General features: G+C 39.5%; 1 protein-coding gene across 1 annotated transcript in view; it reads left to right on the forward strand.

Moving 5' to 3' along the window:
- atp11b (ATPase phospholipid transporting 11B (putative)) overlaps window positions 1-22,094 on the forward strand; it is a 187,749-nt gene that overhangs the window by 141,148 nt on the left and 24,507 nt on the right. Inside the window, exon 28 of the mRNA XM_055164437.1 lies at window positions 194-359. Coding sequence (XP_055020412.1) covers window positions 194-359 — 166 coding nt within the window. The remainder of the gene's footprint in view (window positions 1-193; window positions 360-22,094) is intronic.

Below are 22,094 nucleotides of genomic sequence, written 5' to 3' on the forward strand. Positions count from 1 at the left end.
AAACGGCCAGTATCTCGGTTCACTGGACGCTGTCGGGGGTAAGTCAGTGTGGATGCACGACACTGCTCACAGGGATGACAGACAGACTTATGTCAAAAATCCCGAACTATCCCTTTAATGTAGGTCCTTTAAAGACACTTTGTTGTAAATACTGTATAATCCTTTATAATATTTCCTCTTGTTTGTCCTCCAGGCCGTTCCTGCACACACAGGACATGTACTTCGTCTTCGTGCAGCTCCTGTCCAGCGGCTCTGCCTGGTTCGCCATCTTCATCATCGTCATCACCTGCCTCTTCCCTGACGTCATCAAGAAGGTGTTCTACAGACACCTGAAGCCCACCAACACCCAGAAGAGCCAGGTACAGCTCTCCAAGAGAACCATGTTCCACCAGGTTCTTTAGTCTACCAGTTTTCATTAGATTTTTCTCACTTTCTATGACTTAAAGGTGCACTGTGTAACTTTTTGCTTTGGTTGGGGGTCCGTCACCTGCTTGTTTCTATGGATATGTTATTGTTCTAACTCAAGGGTCGGCAGCCTTAAATAATCAAAGAGCCATTTGGAGCATCTCCCAGAGAAAAGAACACAACCAGAGCCACAAAACCGTTTTGACTCTAAAATGAGGAGAACACTGCATCATGTTTTAACTGTGTGCTCTGTATAAAAAAAATATATATAGTGTGTCGCATTTATGAAATCATTGAAATGCTACAGAGAACACGGAATTTTATTTCTGCACATAACAAAAACATTTTGAACTCTGACACTTGGTTGATGCTTATTTCAGGTGAAATACTCAAGTCGTCATCGTAGGAAATAAAAATTCAAACTTAAATTATTCACCCGCAGTGAACCAAAAAGTCCGTCTGCTTCTGAGTTCCATCATCATTTTATCGTGTGAACCTCGTGTCTCATCAATCGTAAAAGCAAATGAATCTGCCCAAGTAGCATTAAACATTCTGTTTTCTTCAGAAACTTTTCTTTTCTTGGATTTATTCATCTTTTATCTACCAGGGGTCGATAAACTCAGTAAATCATACTGCTGGTGTAGGTGCCGGTAAGTACAGGCTCAGATCTGTGCCGGGTGTCGCACATCAGCCGCTGTGACGTACATTTTCAGATTAAAAACATTTTATTTTAATGTTATAAGATTACAATTATCTGCAAATTTAGAATTATATTTAAAAATGACCAAACTAAAATAAAAAAAATACATTGTAATTAAATACTCATTATTTATTTTACACGTCACAGGGAGCCACAACACAAGGATGAATGAGCCACATACGGCTCTGGAGCCACCCCTCCTGTAACTGGAATATTCCACAGTGTGACATTAAACAACTACCTTATATTTATTCAATCACAAGTGGTTTTATAGCTCAAAAATACCTACAGAAACAGGCATGCTGACTGTGAGGGGTCACCTCTCCACAGATCTGACCTGTACCTTGGTCTGGTTTGGTCTCCATGAAGATAGAACGGTTTAATCCCATACTGTGAAACATCCAGACAAAGCAAGACGAACCCTCCACCAAAAAAGTTACACAATGCACCTTTTAATATACAGGGTTTTGTTCAAAGTTCCATTTTTCTTAAAGCTCTGTGTTTCTGTGTTAAAGTAATGTTTATTTCTAGGTACCATTTTGTAACGATTCAACGGCTGTTGATTGGTTACTTAAAAATTGTTAGAATCTAGGCTTTTTTATAATATTTTCTTTCTAGTAGTATGAAGGAAAGAGTGAGAAGGAGAGAGAAGGGGCGGGGAGAAAATAGTAAAGAGATTAAACAGAGAGGAGGTGTGAGAGGTAGAATAGAGAAGAGAGAGGAATAAGAAAAACATGTTCATTTTTTTAATCTTAATATGCATAATCATTCTTAAAGTTTTATATTTCCAAAAGTAGGTGTGGTTTAAAGGTGCACAATTATGATCATACTGTATATTGTAAAGGTTTAAAAACAGATGCATGTGTCAGTTTTATTATTTTATATTAGGTCAAGTATATTTCTAGTCGTGACTGTAACATGAAGCAAAAAGACATAGGATCCACTAATATAAAATGATCAAAGAGAATATTTATAGATCTCTTTTTGAAATGACCCGTGTTATGATAAATACATCCCATAATATATATTTGTGTAACATGAGCCTGTGTGATGTGGAGCTGATGTCACTGTTATTTTCTGTCTTTTTGTTAAACTGAACCTTTTCCAGGATGGTCACAGGGCACATGGCGCATTACATCATCCTCACACACACTCACGTGCACTCTCTCTCCCACGTGCACTCCCTCATGCACTTTCTCTTGCGTGTGCATTCTCTCTCTCTCTCTCTCTCTTGCACGCTCACCTTGGAGCCGTCTCAGTGACTCGGTCGATTTCTTGGGGAGTGTTTATGTCGTAGTCGTCTGCATCTTTCCCTCTTCACTGTGTTTTCTGCTCCTTTGACCCGTCCAGACCCGATGAGCTCTGTCTGATCTATCTCGAATGTTCTGAGGCGAAAATGTCACTTGAACAATTTGCAGCTCAGATATATTATTATAATGCAAGACAAGCCTCGCCTCGCCGCACTCTAGTCATTCACTCTGTACACAGTGTTGGTAAGCGACTTCAGTAACCACAACTGCCCTGGGACAGACAGACTGAAGTTTGGCTGTTAATTTGCAACATATGCCCCTCCGACCACCACCAGCACTCTCACACTCACACACTCCACATTTAAAACAGGAAAGGAGGGTGAAATGCCTTGCACTTGGGCCTAGTCAAGCAGAAGTAAACAGCAAGGTCAAAAATTCAAGTTAATGCATCTGATATAAAAATGTATTGAACAGATACATATGTACTCTAGTTTATGAAACTGTTGACCTTTTTTCTGTACCATTTTTAGTTCTAAAGTTCCATACGTTTTAAACAGACCATGTATGAAACATGGAACAAAAATTATTTCCCAAATTTCAAAGACCTGCAAATCATGTCAATAAATGGATGTATTTCATCATATCTTGTGTTATTCCATCTTTGAACTGTTGATGAAGGTACATGATTATTTTATTTTTTTTATGTATTTAAAATGATAAAAATTTGCTTGGATGGACTGACATATTTTATAGAAATAGTTTCCTTTCATTTTGAAGTAATATTAAAGTATTCAGAAGAAAAAAGCGACAAATGATGTAAAATCCTGCACCTTCTACTTGTTTGTACAGTTTTCCCTCCGTTACTTTTCCCTCCGTTACCATGATCTTTCTTCATAAAAAATCTCATGAGTCAAAAAGTAAGAGGTTTTTCAACCTAATCTTGTACCATATGGTAGAAAACTATATGAAGCAAATATTCAAACCAGTTTGTTAAGGATATGGAAGTGAGAACCAAGAGTTATCACTGTTTGGATTTATTGCCCAAAAAGTGCTGCATATTTCATTCCCTCCGTTACCAACATGAGTTTAAGAATATCACAGGTTTAACTTGACCCTGTTGGAGTGTAACTCTTTCCTACATTCTGATACTTTACTTATTTCAATAGTTCCTCTAGTTTCTGAATAAGAGACATTTGAATGTCAAAAATCTGCCCCTGTTTCCACTTGACCGGACCCACTTGCACTTGTATGTCCAGGGCTAGGACATATTCAATAACGTAGAACTAAACGAGAGCTGAAAATCGGGTCTGAACAGGTCCTGTGGGGTGTGTCCTCTAACCCTCCTAACCTGTGACCTCTGACCTCTGCCCTCTGCTCTCCCGCTGCTGTCCTGTGTGTCTCACGTAGATGTACTCCAACCGCGTGGCCATAGGGGACGACTTCATCGCTCTGCAGCCTCTGTCCAGAGCCAAGAGCCAGCTCGGCAAGATTAGGTAGAAAAGACCGGCCGCTGCAGCCCCTGTGCTCCCCAGACCACAAACCCGATCCGTAACATGACCCCAGAGCTGTGCTGAGAGGAGTTATCTGTTTAAAGAGCGTAGTAGTTAGTTTAAAGTGCACGTATGACGCTATTTTCTGATCTATGTTCTAATGTTGTTTCCTCATCACAAACAGACCTGGAGTTGTGCTTTGTTTCATTTTCACATGTTTAAAAGTAAAACACAAACCCTGCACATTCTCTCAAACTGTTCCACCTTGTAATGTCATGTGGTAATAGAGGAAGTGCTCCACTGTGTTTTTAAACTCCATACAGCTTCACTAGAATCATTTGGATCATTTCAGTCCTGGAATTGCCAAACTCTACTGAACAAAACAAAGGTACATGTTCACTTGAAAACTACCACTTCATGACATCACAAAGTAGAACAGAGCATTTTGAGCTTTGGAGATGTAGACAGACTTTCTCAAACGAATGAATGCAGGGTAGCCTTGGGGACTTAAAAATCTTTAAAAGGTCTTAAATTTCATGTTCCTAAATTAAGGCCTTAAAAAGTCTTAAATTATATTGTCCAAGTCTTATTTTTTTCACAAAGGTTTTAAATTTCACTAGCCTATTTTTTTGGTTACTCAACCAGGCTGCAGTGCAATGTTAAATGGAGGGAGGAAACATGAAATCACGTCACATGAATGAACATCTAATTTGGAGTATGAGCAAACAATACTTAGTTGGTCTTGTTAGAATGTTATAAATGTTTTTTGGCCATTTTACAAGCAATGCACATGACTATAAATCAGTTCTGAATGAGATTTTATAATACTTTGTTTTTGTTTTTTAAAGCAGGGAGTAACGGTCATTATTAGAATTGGATCTCAAGTTTTTTGTCTGCATAATGGGTGCGATGTTGGTCGTAATTTTCATTTAAGTGGTCTTATAAAGGTCTTTAAAAAGTCTTAAATTTGGGGTAGTCAAACCTGAGGATACTCTGGAATGGAACAAAATACAACTCCAGGTCTGTTTTTGATGAGGAAATAACATTATAACATGTTTAAAATCTCACAAGAGTCCATTTTGTCTAATCTTGGAGCTCTGTATCAGCACAGCAAACTGGGGACATAATGTGTAAAATTCAAATGAGATTTTAAAGGGGTATTCTGCTTCTTCTATTCAGACCATTTCTAATCAAACTTTAGCTACTTTTGGAAGTTTAGTTGAGCAGATTTAACAGCAACACCCTAAATATGTTATCCGAGTTATAAAAATGGTATTATCAGCAAAGGCCCATCTGGTTCTAACTTTTCCGTTGTTAAGTTGATTCATCGTCAGTGCCGTCATGGTCCACTAATTATCTTATCTGCATTACGAAAACTTTATGTGGATAACAGCGGACAGGAGAATGAAATGAATGTGAATTTACTCTGCCTTTTTGAGTGAGTGCGACGTTATCCACAGTGTTCGGCTCCAGTCAAATGAAGCTCATCGAGGCTTGAAGTTATCGGAGCGAATTTGGAGCCAGTTCCATATTAGGAAAAGGACTTTATTTACATCCAAAATAGCAAAATAAAAACACAAAGATAATGTAGAGCAGATTAATATGAACATTTTAGGACCAAAAAAATTATTAGACAGAGAGAGGGGTGACAGTTTTTCAATGTAAAGTCAATTGGAGTTAATGGAGCCAGAAGAACACCCATGGTCACTTCCTGTTTGGAACACGGTGGCTAGCGGGTTAGCTGTGTCCATTTATATTTATATATAATTTAGGCTTTTACATACAAATATGCATATGTATACTACTACTATACTAGTATTTTAGAGTAACATAATGAATGCTAAATATGTTTTATACTATACAAGCGCTGCAATAAAATCTCTATGGAGACAAGCAGAAAAACTGCATAATGCTCCTTTAGTAAAGGCCGTCACACACTACAGGAGGAGGAGGCATGACCCGACTTTGTGTCTTTGTGTGCAATTTTGAAGCTGTTTGTGGGTGTGGGTGGGTGTGTTTGTGTGCGTGTGTCTGTGTGGCTGTGGGTGTGTGCATGTGTCTGTGTGTGTGTGCATGTGTCTGTGTGTGCGTGTGACTGTGTGTGCGTGTGACTGTGTGCGTGTGTCTGTGTGGGTGTGTGCGTGTGGCTGTGTGGGTGTGTGCGTGTGGCTGTGGGTGTGTGCGTGTGTGGTGTGTCTGTGTGGGTGTGTGCGTGTGTCTGTGTCTGTGTGGTGTGTGTGCGTGTGTCTGTGTGTGTGTGTGTGCGTGTGTGTGTGTGTGTGTGTCTGTGTGGGTGTGTGTGTGCGTGTGTCTGTGTGTCTGTGTGGGTGTGTGCGTGTGTGTGCGTGTGTGGTGTGTGCGTGTGTCTGTGTGGGTGTGTGCGTGTGTCTGTGTGTGTGTGTGTGTGTCAGTGTGGGTGTGTGCGTGTGGCTGTGGGTGTGTGCGTGTGTCTGTGTGGGTGTGTGTGTGTGTGCTGTGTGGGTGTGTGTCAGTGTGGGTGTGTGCGTGTGGCTGTGGGTGTGTGCGTGTGTCTGTGTGTGTGTGTGTGTGGGTGTGTGCTGTGTGTGTGTGTGTGGTGTGTGCGTGTGGCTGTGGGTGTGTGCGTGTGTGTCTGTGTGTGTGTGGTGTGTGGGTGTGTGCGTGTGTGTCTGTGTGGGTGTGTGTGCTGTGTGTGTGCTGTGTGGGTGTGTGTGTGTCGTGTGTCTGTGTGGTGTGTGTGTGTGCGTGTGGGTGTGGTGTGTGCGTGTGTGCTGTCTGTGTGGCTGTGGGTGTCAGTGTGGGTGTGTGTGTCTGTGTGGTGTGTGTGGTGTGTGTGTGTGTGTGTGCTGTGTGGGTGTGTGCGTGTGTCTGTGTGTGGGTGTGTGCGTGTGTCTGTGTGGGTGTGTGTGCGTGTGTCTGTGTGGGTGGGTGGTGTGCGTGTGTGTGTGGGTGTGTGCGTGTGTCTGTGTGTGTGTGTGCGTGTGTCGTGTGTGCGTGTGTCTGTGTCAGTGTGGGTGTGTGCGTGTGTCTGTGTGGGTGTGTGCGTGTGTCTGTGTGGGTGTGTGCGTGTGTCGTGTGTCTGTGGGTGTGTGCGTGTGTCTGTGTGGTGTGTGGTGTGTCAGTGTGTGTGTCAGTGTGTGGTGTGTGTGTGTGTCAGTGTGTGGTGTCAGTGTGTGGGTGTGTGTGTGTGTGTGTGTGGTGTCAGTGTGTTGGTGTCAGTGTGTTGGTGTCAGTGTGTTGGTGTCAGTGTGTGGGTGTCAGTGTGTTGGTGTCAGTGTGTGGGTGTCAGTGTGTGGTGTCAGTGTGTTGGTGTGAGTGTGACTCTGAGCTGCTCTGTCAGATCATAACCACCAGACATCAGCAACGCCACGATAACAGCCAATAAAACTGAACATCAGTGGCAGAGGAGTGACGGACACAAAGACACAGGACACAAAGACACAAGATACAAACTCAGGAAATAGCGAAAATAATGAGTCGACTTTATCCCTCACCTCTCGTAAAGTTGTAAATTTAAAGTGCAGCATCTCACCCGCATTATCCATAGAAATTTTCTTCTGCAAATAATGACACCAGTCCACAAAACAACGCTGTTAATCCAGTTTGAGTCGTTTTTTAAAAGTAAAAATGTCTGTTTACATCCACACAGCGCACAGATCAAGGTGAAGCTGCAGATTAGTGACAGTGACTCTACTTCCTGCGGACTTAATCTCCAATCTTTTATGCTTTAAAAATCCTGTATTTGAAGTTTTACACCACATTTCACAAATAATAATAACACAGTTTTGACTTGTATCTAAACTAGAAGTGCAGAGTCTGATCTTTGAACACTTCAGAGTCTCAGAGTGAGTGGTTTTACTGTAGACAGGAAACAGCTGACACAATCATGCTCACAACTTTATATCTTGTGGTCTGCAGACAGATCCCACTCCAGTCTTTGTGATTGGAGATTTTAAGTCTCATAAGATTCATCTCGTGTCTGTGGTATGCGCGTTTTAAAATAGTTTAAAAATCCTGTAGTGTTTGGCGGCCTTAAGAGTAGATTGAGTAGGAACTGGACAGTTAAAAGTTACACTAAACTATTACTTAAAGGTGCACTGTGTAACTTCTGAGGTGGAGCTACAATTGCGATGACTGAGTTTATTTCCAAACTGTGCAATAATCAAGGCAAAACAGTAATATCTGCATGAAGACAAGCCGGGGGACGGACTCTTTACAAGAAAAGTTACACAGTGCATCTTTGAACATGAACCAAACACAACTCCAGGTATGATATATTCAAGGAGCAAGTATTTAACAGGATGTAAACATTAAAAGAAGCAGGTTTTGCATTATACCCTTTTAAAATTCTCTTGGGTGTAGACAGAGCTGCCAAACCAGCACTTCTGTTTACACTGGTGCAGAATACTCAAGTGTCATAGTACAGACATATATCTTTTGATCAGAGCTTGTTTCTTACATCGACAGAAGTGGCCGGCTGCTGACTTGCATGTTGTTAACATTGGAGAATGTGTTTTGTAACTCCAGTGCATGTTCCGTTTAGTCCAGTCAGCTTCTCTGCAATGAGCTAAAAACACGATAAAAGCACAACGTGTCCATTTGACCTGCTACTTAGGCTGTGTTCACACTTGTCCTAGTTTAGTCCTGCTGTAGACCAAGGTTAGTTTCTGGTTTAGTCCTGGCTTAAACCTGGTTCAGTCCTGGTTCAGTCCTGGTTCAGTCTTGGTTCAGTCTTGGTTTAGACCTGGTTTAGCCCTCGTTTAATCTTGATGTGGTCCTGATATAGACTTGGTTTAGGTTTGGTTTAGTCCCGATGTACACTTGGTTTTGCCTTGATCTAGTCCTGGTTTAGTATTGTTTTTGTCCTCGTTTGGGCCTGGTTTAGCCATTGCTTAGTCCTGGTTTAGCCCTGGTTTAGCTTTGGTTTAGTCCTGGTTTAGCCCTTCTTTAGTCCTACTTTAGTCTTGGTTTAGTCCTGGTTTAGTCCCAGTTTAGTCTTGATGTGGTCCTGATATAGACTTGGTTTAGGCCTGGTTTAGTGCCAATGTAGACTTGGTTTTGACTTGATCTAGTCCTAGTTTAGTCATGGCTTAGTTCTGACATAGACTTGGTTTAGTCCTAGTTAGTCCTGGTTTAGTCCTAGTTTAGTCCTAGTTCTTACAAAGACTTTTAATACGGTAATATGTTCCTTGGTACAACTTCAGAAGGACATTTTTATTAACATTGTCATTTTAAATGATGACAAATATATATGTTGACAATATTGAGTATTCTTTAGTATGAGAATTGAGTTTGAAATTGGTACCGTGATGACACTAGTGGCGAGTGTGGACGCAGCCGTATCAGGTTTGGAACGTGTCTCTGAGCATCTGGTCTGTGTCGTGTTTTAAAGAGACTCTGCAGAGAAAGTGAAACCTAAGACGCAGCATGGATCTCTCATTAATGCATGAACACATGAATGAAGCGATGAATGATTTAATGCATCACCTCACTTGTGTTTTACTGCTGTGTCCTGGCCTTTGAATGCACCGTATTATCTACAGTGGAAGAAAGTCATCTTTGCTTCACCGCTACACAACACCACAACAATATAAAACATAGATAGTGGAGATACTAAAGGGGGTTCAAACGGGAAAGCAAAAGTCTGTTTCTTCTTTAAGCCATGAGTCCACTGCATGATTTTTACCATCTGTGACAAAAGATTTCTAGTCGTGAAAAAATCTTGAGTCGTGTCTTTAAAATGATGAGTCTTTGGTCTCTGAGTGAAACTGGGACAAATATAAAACTTATATAAAACTTAGAACTGTCAAAGATGAGCTGTGACTGAGATCAAACTGATATTTTTGAGGCTCGGTGCAGAGTGAGACCTCCTCTCACTGCGTCTGCCATCAATCTTTGTAAACACAAGTTCTACTCAGTCACAGCAGAAGAGTTTCTCAGTAACACTTAAAGAGTTTCTCAGTAACACTTAAAGAGCTCCTCAGTAACACTTAAAGAGTTTCTCAGTAACACTTAAAGAGCTCCTCAGTAACACTTAAAGAGCACCTCCGTCACGACAGAGGAGCTCCTCAGTCACGACAGAAGAGCTTTGCCACGGGACCATCTCTAACATTGAACCTTTCATTTAGTCACTTTTACAAATGCAAAAACACTGTTAGGAACTAGTACTAGCATCAGCTAACCTGTACAGCAGACATGTCAAACTCAGGCCTGGGGGCCAAATTTGGCCAGAGATATGATCTAGTGGGCCAAATATAATTATATCAAATATGTATTCGAGCTGCCCGCTGGCTACAGACAATATTTATTTAAAATGTTGTTATTATTTTATATTCTGCTTGTTCTGGATTCAGTGTTTAAGCAAAACTATTGTTAAACATTTATTTTAATAAGAAAAGGTTTAACATTACATATCTCAAAAGAAGAGATATGTATGTCTAAATATTTTTCAATAAATATTTAGTTTAGCCCACAAGTTAGTCCCAGTTTTTAATTTTGGTTCTCTGTGAATATGAGTTTGACACTCCTGCTGTACAGTTCCAGAGATGTTACCACACAGAGCCTTTTGGTTTTAGCCGCAGTGTCACTGTAAATTCCTCATGTCATGTAGTGTGACATACAATAATCTTATAATATTCAAAAGAAATGTGCAGTGGACTCCAGGCTACAGTTGGCCTCTCTACAAAATGACTTAAGTTGATATCATGATAATTATATCATGGATAATTATGAACCTTAATGTTCATTCATTCTAGAGTAAAGTCTGTTTAACAATATTAGTTTGGCCTTAACAATCTTGGAAAATGTACACATGTATGTAAAGTGAGTAGGGCAATGAAGTCTCTCATCTCTGTCCTTTGCCTTATTCATGAGGTGAACGCAGAACACAAAACCATTTTTACACTCATTATTTCACAATCTCCATCAATACAACACTGGCCATTGTCACTCACTTCTTCAATATTATGTCTGTATATATGTGAGATTAGATTAATAGTAAGATAAACTAAAAAGGAAATTTCTTGTTGGGTGATGCTGCCTGTTACACAGAAGCTTGAGTCGCATGGTTTCCCTTCCCCCTCGTTACTAAACCTCCACGACTCCTGAGAAACTGTCCACCTGCACTCTGCTGTTGGTGCTTGTTGTTTGGGAGATGTTCATGAAGCTTGTTACTGTGTGCGGCTGAGTGAGCTTTTTATATCGTCTTAATGTTTTTAATTTCACATACCAAACATTTTAGGACAACTGGATGTGATTTGATATTCAGCCATGAGCATTTACAGGTGCACTGTGCAACTTCTACTTCTCCATGGAGAGATTATTACCTGGAATGTTCCATGGTATGACATTAAACATATCCATCTAGCATTTATTTGTTATCAAAAATGCAATAATAATAGGGACGACTCTCCACAGATCTGAATTGTAGTGATGTAACTTGTTTGTCTCCCTTCTGATAGCTAGGTTTAATCTATATTGCGGAACATTCTAGACAAAGTGATAACATTTCCATGGAGACAAACAGGTGGTGAACTCTCCACTAGAAATGTTACACAGTGCACCTTTTGACTAAATATATTAAGTATATGTTTAGTCTTAAAATATGATAAGATCCATGTTTTCCTCAACATTCTGGTGTGACATGTTTGGATGTAAAGTACGGGCACACCTTTCAGAACCATTCAATCTGAAGCTTGTCCTGCATGTTTCAGTTTTGCCTTTTATTTGGTAACTGGTGGTGTGTAGCCGCTTTAATTTGTATATAAATGAGCTAAAGAAACTGCAGATCTTACCCAAGAAAGAACTTTAGTACTTAGCCGATTTGGAGTAATTTATCACTGATTACGCAATAAACTGGGGGATTTTTTTTCTGGACCAACACAGCAAAAATGAAATAAAACAAAATGCTTGCATCCTCTGAGTCAGTTACAGTACAAAATGGGCAGACAGTAATGCAACCAGATACTTAATGATATCAGATAAGAACTTTTATTTGTACCTCCATTTATACATTTCTGAAAATGAAAAGCCTATCCTGCATTGACCATAAAAAGTACAGTTAAAGAAAAACATACATGACATTAAAGGCGCTGTACTTCATTTATATTGTCGTAAATTTTTATTTTTTTTAAAACAGAACTAGTTCATTTGAAACAGCTTGTGGTGGTCCAATGTTCTTTCACCGCGATGAGTTTATGAGCGCTTTTTACAACTTTCAGAAACCAGAGTGGAGTTTTGTTGTCACTGTAAAGCTAAGAACTACTAGCATGCCAACAGCGCACTTCATGATTATTATTTATACCACTTTCTAATTACCATATTTTTCAGACTATAAGTCGCTCTGGAGTATTAGACGCATGAGCCAAAAAATGCATATTGAAGAAAAAAAAACGTAAGTCGCACCGGACTATAAGTTGCACTTTTTCAGGCAAATTTATTTTATAAAATCAGAGACCAGGAATCGACATTTGAAAGTCAAGTTGTAGTAATAACAACAGAACAGAGAACAACAGACTGTTAACGTCACATATGAACAGTTCTTCAGATAAACTATAGCATAAACAACAGAACAAGTTTACCAAACTCTCCATCTCACTCCAAATCAATAAATCCATTCAATTCTTCATCCTCGGTGTCACTTCTGAACAACTCGGCTTCGACCTCCGGAGGTAAACAGAGCGCCATTGTCAGACTCAGCATCAGTTCCAGTTAGAATGATTCCGGTCTTTCTGAATCCTGACAGGATGGTTTCAGTGTCACGGAAGTCCAGGCTTTGTCCGTCCATCCAGTGACTTCAAGAAGGTTTCATGGTGCATCCTCCCGGTGTCACAAGTTCCAGACTTTCTTTCTGTTGCTCGATTATCGTTTTCGGCTGCAGATTTCACGACTTGCAGTTTGTAATCTGCAAAATCTGATTTTGTTTTTGGGGCATTTATGTTCATTCTTCTCAGTCGTCTTATAAGTTTGTTTAAATGTTAAATTGTTCAGTGGTGCAGAAGTAATGGTGCGATTGACTGACATGATACAGACAGGACAGAGGCTCTTTCTGCAGGAGACATGCGCAGTAGAGTGAAGTGACAATGTTTCAGGAGGAATGGGAGCAGCAGATACTCACACACAAGACTAGAACCTCTCCACACTTCACTCTCAACATTTTAATATATAAGTCGCACCGGAGTATGAGTCGCAGGAAACACCCAAACCATGACAAAAAGTGCAACTTATAGTCCAAAAAAATATGGTAGAAGCAGACACACACAGAGGACTTATTGTGACCTCCAGAGCTTCTTATACAGTGTATCTGTACTGGGACACATTTTACTCAAGTACATGAAGAAAAAAAAAAAAAAAAAACCTCATGCAGGCCCTTGAATATAACAACATTAACCCGAGATCCGTGTGGTTGCGTTTTCCACAATACACGGTCTTTGTGGATGTGGGATTCGAAGCTAAAGTGGTGTTTAACTTTATTTCTTCCCGTCCGGACCTGAGCATGTTTAAGTGCTTTCCTCTAATTCAATTTCAGCTCCTCTCCCCAGGGCCCCGTGGCTCTGATGGATTCCACTCCAGGGCCTTTCACTTTGCAGACGAATGCATTTGCTCTTATCTGTGCTTCGTTATTCCACCGCACCGGACTAATTGATGTAAATTTTCAGAGTAAAAGATCTATATTTACACAAAATTTACTTTTCTCAGCTTTAAACAGAGTTACAATGTTGTTCCCTCCTCAAAAACAGACCTGGAATTGTGTTTTGTTTCATTCACATGTTTGAGTAACTCCTTATTATTAGTCTGTCTACATCTCCAAAACTCAAAATGCTCTGTTCCACCTTGTGTTAACAGCTCCTTTAGTGAAGTGAAGTGAAGTGTATTAACATGCTTCATTGGTGCTTAATTGGTGTCTTGTTTTCTATTTGGCGCTCTTAGTCCTTCCTTCCTTTGCTCTCCAGGCTAAGTCACTCCCCCTTCAGAGTGCTATCACGTTACAATATAGGAGCTCGCACTGTATGAAATTAAATTACTGCACATCGGTCCTTCTTTTGTAAATTTCTGGAGAATTGTCGCTCTCACAGAATCTTACAGCTAACCATAAAGAGGGTTTGAATAAGGCCCAGGAGAGATCACTAAATTCCTCAAACATGCATGGATGACATCTACAACTTCTTCATGTATGTTTTTGAGGAGGCAACAAGCGGCAAAAGGTCCAGTTGTTTTCTTTTTAGACGGTGTTCTTAGGGCTGCGGTCTTTAGCTCATTTTATACAATTGTATTTTCTGACATTTTGTGTTCATTTATTTGTGCTCATGTGGGAAATTGAAGTCTTGCCACAGTGACCTCTGACCCTAATCAGACGTACACGACTAAAGCCTCATATTATTACCTCACAAAGTCCATTAAGAGAAGGAAATCACAATACAAGAGCGAAATACTATGTCCAGTATAGTGTCCAATATGGCAGAGCGTCTGTGTCATTGACTCCAAATTTTTATATTTGAATTTCTAGAGTAATTCCTAAGTAGATAAGATAAAATAATGAATATCACAGCTTTTTTTTTTTTAATTTGTAGATTGTGTACATAAATTTGGGTTATGCAAATTAACTGCATTTTAATCAGGACTGAGTCTTTTCTAACTGTCAGTGATCAGTATTTTTATTTTTTTAGTGAAGGTTTCTACAGCCATTCCAAAAGCATCCATTTTGAAGCAGATGGAAGACTGGAGGAATAAATTTGACTAATCAACTTATGCTTAAGATTATTGTTTATTTTCAGTATTTTCTGGAAGTATTACAGACGTACTTTTTTTTTTTTTTTAATAAGACAAAATCAAATTGAAATCAGAATACAAAACAAGAGCATGTTAAAAGTTCATTCAACACTACAGTATAACACAAACAACATAAATAACTTAAAAAATAATATAAAACACCCTCAGAGTTAAAAATTAAACTACACTGACCACATTTTAGACTTGGACTTAGACAAACTTTACTGATCCACAAGTGAAATGATTTGGACACAGTAGTTCACACATCACTCATAAAATATAATAACAAAGAGAAAAAAATATAAATGGTAATAATAATAAAAAAGAGTAAGAGACAAGTGTCAAATAAGACATAATTATGTAAATGTACATGTACAAGTGAAAATAAAATAGAAAATAAATGAGTTGCAGTACAGTTGTAGGGAGTATTATCTGTTAATAAAGCACAGTATTAGACTTTGGGGTCTCTGTGGGAGGACTTTGACGGACCACCACTAACCTGTCTCACTGTGCATCCCGTCTGTGGCATGGACATACTGTATGTTCTGTATGTGTCTCTCTGTGACTGCTCGTGTACTAACAGACTGAGCTGCTTGTTCATGATCTAAGCTGTAATTTTTGTAATTTTGTCTTCATCATCAACAAAATGACTCGAATTTGGCTTAAGAAATACAGGGTCCCCACGTCTCTCAAGTTGCAATAAAACATATACATTTATTGGATATTTTATTACTTTACTTTTCAACTTTCTACAAAATGTGACCTTTTTTTAATCCGTGTATCATATGTTCATTTGTTTTTCAAAATAAAACCAAAAATTCTTCATTATTTGTCTCCAAAACTAAAATGACAAAATGGATAACGATTCTTTTTTTCTTTTTTTTTTCGATTTTGTGTTTAACTGAATACTGGAAAAAACTCATAACAGCCGTTTCTCGTTTCCGTGATTTAAACTGTGATGCCGGACTTTTGTGCCACATACGGACTGAACGGACTGAACCAGGACTGAACCAGGGCTGATCCCAGGACTGAACCAGGACTGAACCAGGACTAATCCTGGACTTGAGAGCGAGAACCCCGAGCCAGTGGAGCAGGGTGTCCGCAAAGTGCGATCAGGCAACCTCTACGTTGCATCCCAACACTCAGTCCTGTTTTAGTCCTGTTTTAGTCCTAGTTCAGTCCTGCTTTAGTCCTGGTTCAGTCCATAAGGGTCAAAATTAGATGAAAGAGGGAATGGCCATTATCCATTTTTATCCAAAAACTGAAAAAACTAATCATTATCCATTTTTTCGTTTTGGTTTTGGAAAAAAAAATTAAGAAAATAGTTATTTTTTCATTTTCCTGTTTTTGGTTTTATTTTGAAAACAGATGATTCATGGATTTTTTCTCCCTGTTAATTTAGTTTCATTGTTATTTTGCTTCAGAATTAAAATATAAATGTACAGTACAGTATGCAGGTGCGTTATGTAACTTTCCTGGTGTCATGTGCTTGTCTCTGTGGAGTTTAATGCTCTACTATGGAACATTCGTTGTGGTTTGTAGTCATTTCAATTCATTTAAGTTGAGGAAAATGATCAAAGTCAGTTCAAGGAGATTTAAAAAAAATATTGGAAGACATTATCAGCGAAAAACCAATTTCAGATAATGTTCAATGGACATGGAGTCAAGCAGGTGGCAGACGCTCCTCTTGAAAAGTTACACAGTGCACCTTTTTGGATCTTTTTCCTCCTTTTGTTGTAAGTGTGTGGGCGTGGGGGCCCGTGCTGAAGCTGTCTGCTGCTGCTGCTGTTGTCATTGCTCTGTGTGTGGAATCTGTGCAGTGTCGGTGACGCCGTCTTGTCTCCTCAGATGGAGCAGAGTGAAGGTTCAGTCGGCTCAGAGTCTGACCCTGTTAAAGCCCAGCGGAGCCCAGGGGAGGGGCACCTGCTAGCTCCTCCCCCTCCTGCCCCCCCCACCCCAGGCCCAGACACATGCCCCCATAGGTACCACCCTCTACCCCCATCATGTAAATACCTGAACCGATTTAAAGCTCCTATATTACACAAACTTGACTCTTGAGAACTCTAAGATGTGTAAGAATGTTGTTACCTGCTCAAAAACAGACCTGGAGTTGTGTTTTGTTTAGGGGTGGGACTAATCTAATTAATTACAGACTTTGTAATTAAGTCATCTCATATTGCATAACAATATTTGCCCCAAAACAACATTTATTTTATGTAAATGAATTGTTGTGGACTAATACATCAAATAATCCACACAGACATGACATTTGAAAAGATAAACTGTATTCCATTTCAGAATAGTTGACAAAGGTTAGTGTCCAAAACTGAAGAGACTAAAGTTAAAATGCCATTTTACTTCAAGTTGTTCCCTTCTGAGTGTCGTGTTTGTGTGCTCGCTGTCACGTGGTTTGCATGTAAATGGTCTCGTAGGGTTGAGGTGCGTCTGTGATATGCAAACTCTTTCCTGCACAGTTTGCCTTTGTCAATATTTCCATCGGGGATTTTTTTGAATAGAAATGTACTGTCCAGCAGACCCAGAGCGCTTTCCTGCTCCACTGTTGTAGTCAGAACTGTGTGCGTCATTTTAATTGACGTATCACGACATGGTGCACTAACAAACATGCCCCGTTGTTTGGCAAACTGAAAAAATGTGTTAATATTTTTGATGCATCATTTTCTTTCTTGTAATTAATTCATCTTAATTCACGCATTAATGTCCCACCCCTAGTTTTGTTTCAGTCAAACATTTGAGTAACTTTTTATTCTATCTGTCTACATCTTCAAACCTCAAAATGCTCTGTTCCACCTTGTGATGTCATGAAGCTGTAGTTTTCAAGTGAGCAGCTCCTTTTACCTTTGGTTCAATAGAGATCAGCAATTCCAGGGCTGAAATCATCTAAATGATTCTAGTGAAGATGTATGGAGTTTAGAGGCATCCAGGAGGCGGCCAGAACAGATACCCAAGCCACCTCAGCTGGCTCCTCGCGACGTGGAGGAGCAGCGGCTCTACTCCGAGCTCCTCCCGTGTGACTGAGCTCACCCTATCTATAAGGGAGCACCCAGCCAACCTGCAGCCCTGCATGCCTCCTGGACACTTCCCTGGAGAGGTGTTCCGGGCATGTCCCACCAGGAGGAGGCCCCGGGGAAGACCTAGGACACGCTGGAGGGACTATGTCTCTTGGCTGGCCTGGACACGCCTCGAGATCCCCTGGAGGAGGTGGAGGAAGTGTGTGTGGAGAGGAAAGTCTGGGAGACCCTGCTCAGACTGCTGCTCCTGCAACCCAGCCCCGGATAAACGGAAGAAAATGGAATGGAATGTATGGAGTTTAAAAACAGAGTGGAGCTTTTGCTGTATTAGCACATGACATCACAAGGTGGAACAGAGTGTTTTCAGTTTGAGAGAAGAACTTAGTGTAAATGTGCAGGGTTTTGTGTGTTAAACATGTGAATGAAACAAAAACACAAGTCCAGGTGTGTTTATGATGAGGAAACATCAGAACACAGTGTGATATGGAACCTTTAAACTCTCCCATGTGACCAGAACCTCCAAACCCCAACACATGTTTGTCCTGAGACTTACCTGTATGTACAGTTTTATGTTGAAATATTTTGCATGACTATTGACACTTTGCAGTTGATGTCATCAGTATTCCCTGGGGGTGTGATGCTAACTGGAGGCTCTGCTCTGTCTGAAGCTCTTTTACTCAAATTAGACTTTAATCTGGACTTTATTTTAACAAAATTTGACCATGATAAACTGATTTAGCTGCAACTACAACAGGAGAGTGGCTTTGTGCTGTAAAACAAGTCTCTCACACGTAAAATGAATTGTTAAACAGATAAATTGGCCGTGCTCAGTTTTTTGAAACATTTAGAAAAATACAAGTTACTCTGACATTCCTTTTGACTAAATCCTCCATTCTCAACATTTCTATATTTATTTTTTTTTAATCTATATTATATAAACAAACATGAACAGAACGAAATTAAAAATAAAAATAAAAACTAATTTGGGTCAAATAAAATAGGTTTTCACAACAGCACAACCAAGAAATACAGAGTTAACCTTATTGTTAACAAAAATAGTTTCTGAAGTCATTGGTGTTTAACTTTTCCATTTGTTAGTTTGGTTAATATAAAATGTCCATTGTGATCATATCTTCGAAAATGTATTCATCTGTAAACAAAGTGAAAATGTCAATCTTTCATCTGACTAATCACATTTACAACATTTCGTCCCGGTTTCCAGTGCAGGTGGGTCGGGGAGGGGCGAGGTCTGCCTTTTTGGACAGCAGTTATAAACATTTTAAATAATAATTTAGAAATCACTATATTTAATTAAATCTTGGTTGGACCTGTGATGACCTCCTAGTCTTCACAGGATTTTAAGGCAATTTTAACCTATCTTGAGCTCTAAGAAGTCTAAATCCAAAGGCAATACTGTATATAAAGCTCCTTGAACAGTAATTATACAAAATTGTTAGAACATTTTTACCATAAACCTCCATAAAATGAACACATTAATGCAAGTTTCAGTATTGTAATGTCTCATCACTATAATTATTAGCTGCTGGAGTTTAATTGTGTCATTTTCATTCCATTAACCTAACTTACATTCTCTTGTTAACTCTCCTCAGTGTTTTTCATTTCACCTCCAGTCCACAGCCTCCAGCTCTCCCACTGCTCTCTCGTGTTACTTTTGCATTTGTGTCTGTGTGTGTGAAATGCAGTCTTTTACAGTATTTAGTTCCTTATTTTTAGTTTTCATAATTTTTTTTTTTTATGGCATGACAATTACAGGTTACATTTATAGCGGCTCTAAATCAAACTCTGTAAACGTGACATGAAATTTACCAGAGAAGATGGAGAACCCTGTGTAATCAATATTTCATCAGACTTTGGCCTTGGGCAGTTGGTCAGTTAAAGTTGGCCTGTTTATTATTTGTTTGTTAGTGTTGATATATAAAAGAACTGACACATGTCATCAGGTGTTTTTTAAATCATATTTCTGTCCAACATAAATACTGTTCAGTTGTAATTATTGGGTTATGTGATTTCACTGGTCATGTTTTACCCCACTGCGCGTCTGTAGTACTGGCACGGGTATGGTTTTGGCCTGGTGCAGCTCCAAATCCGTGAGCACAACAGCAGCTCTGCTCTGAGTGCCACACCAGAACAGAAGTGCTCTGATACTGCAGTACTCAGGGCAGCCGTGGGGTCTTCAATGTCTTTAAAAGGTATTCAATTTCATGTTCCGAAATTAAGACCTTAAAAAGTTTTAAATGACATTGTCCAAGACTTATTTTTTTCTTAAAGGTCTTAAATTTGATGCGATGTTAAATGCCTAATTTGGTGTCTTTGCAAACAATACTTTGGTTTCTGGCGTCGGTGGCAATGAGTAAACCATCAGTAGAGTGGAGGAAGTGTAGGTTTAATCCACAGTGGTTCTTAAACTACGTTCAGACTGCAGGGCTTAATGCTCAATTCGGATATTTTTGTGAAATCCGATGTTTTTGCGAGGTCTTTCATATTTCCAGTTAAATGTGACTTGTATGTGATCGCCAGTGTGAACATTAAACGGCCCAAAAGTGTCCCACATGTGACACTGGAGACACAACTACGTCAACTGCAGTGAGCGTCTCTGTGTTTACGGAAGTTGTCCAAACATGGACGCAGCATTGAGCACCTGGAGATTTTAAAGTTCCTCTCGTACCGGAACCAGAACATGAACAACTTACTTGTTTTAAGGAGGAGATTGAGAAGGAGAAGGACGAGGTTTTTGGTAGTGCTGTTTTGTGGGGCAGCAGCAGCGACGTCCATTGAAATGAACGTGTGGATGTGGAGACGGAGCCAAGAGTGGTGAGTGGTGATGTGCTTCACTTCAGTGACACGGAGTTCATTAACAATTTTCACCCACTTCAGTGCAGAATAATGACGTTTGTGGCTTGTTGATAACGTGTAGGTGGATGAATGTGCTTTGGCCGTTCAGACTGAAGTCGCATGTCAAAAGATCAGATATGTATCAGTTTCAGGACCACGTATCGGAGTGTCCTGGGTCACATTTGAAAAAATCAGATCTGTGTCTTTCAGACTGTCGTTAAAAGATCAGATACAGGAACATAGAAGCCAGAAAATCGGATTTGGGTCACTTCAGGCTGCAGTCTGAATGTATGTGTTCTAGTTATATAGTTGGTTGGTCATTATTAGAATTGGATGTTTCACCTGCATAATGGGTGTGATGTTGGTTTTAATTTCATTTAAGTGGTCTTTAAAAGGTCTTAAGGGTCTTAAATTTGGGGTAGTCAAACCTGCGGATACCCTGAGTACTGCACTGAGGTGTGAGGATAAAAACTAGATTTACAGAGTGAAACTAATTCCATAAACCACACGATCTCTCACATATTGACTGATGTGACCAGTCTGATGTCGTCATGGTGATTGATTCACTTTCATAAATATGTATTATAGCATCAACTTCATTCACTCAAAGTTTGTTTTTCAGTGTTGTCTCATTGTTATTTTATGGCATCTACATTTATAATAAGTAAATGCTGATTTACACATGTTGCTAAAATGCCAGAGTTTGTGTCTATTTAAATTGAACATCTTTAATTCTAGATCCAGGGCTGTGGATCAGTGTTGTTATAAAAATGTCAGTGTGTGATTTGGCCTTGGCCTGGTGGAGCTGAGGCCAGAGACTGATCCTGAGTCATCCATCTTCAGATGACAGGCTCATAATACTAAGAGCCCAATCAGGAAGCAGCTCTAAAATACAGCAGATACAACAGTGAGAGCAGAACAAGGGAAACAGTTTAAGTATAAGGAGAAAAGCACTGCTGTCCAACTGTTGTGAGCCTCAGAAACAGAACAAAACAAACTAATGATGAAAGGCTTGTTTAAACATACAGTATGCACATTTCTGCCTTACCTTTCCATGGAAATAAAAAGTGAGACCTACAGTATGCTTTGAAGGATAGATCAGCATTTCCATGGAAACAAGTGCCTCCTCCAGGCCAAATAAAGGTCAGGTTTGTGGAGATGCAAGCCCCCCACACAGTTTTAAGTGTAATAAATGACTAAAATAAAAAATTTAAAAAACATGCTTTTATTTTAGTCAGTTATTTTTTCTAAACTTACAAATGGTGACTTGGTGGTGCATTTTTTTTTTTTTTACTCCTGCTTGTTTCCATAGAGACCCAACCCCAGAATATTCCACAGCACCGACATTATCAAGCCTTAAAGCATTTTTGTTTTTATTGTTTTAAATACTTTGACTTATTTCTCATTCATTCTTTTCAATGATTTGCTCCATGATTGAGTGTGTTTACAGTGTGTTCCTCCTGCCTTAAGGTGGAGCTACATGTTTGTGTTGTCAGTGTGCTTCAGGAAACTTTAACCTCTGTCCAACTTTATTTATAACAAACTTTTGCCATTTGATCTAATATAACACATGTATTATTACAAAAACAAACTCATTACTCCTCTTTACTCTGGATCACAG

The sequence above is a fragment of the Boleophthalmus pectinirostris genome, unplaced genomic scaffold (genome assembly GCF_026225935.1).
Source record: "Boleophthalmus pectinirostris isolate CB_2022bp ecotype Guang Dong unplaced genomic scaffold, ASM2622593v1 HiC_scaffold_7, whole genome shotgun sequence".
Taxonomy (NCBI): domain Eukaryota; kingdom Metazoa; phylum Chordata; class Actinopteri; order Gobiiformes; family Gobiidae; genus Boleophthalmus; species Boleophthalmus pectinirostris.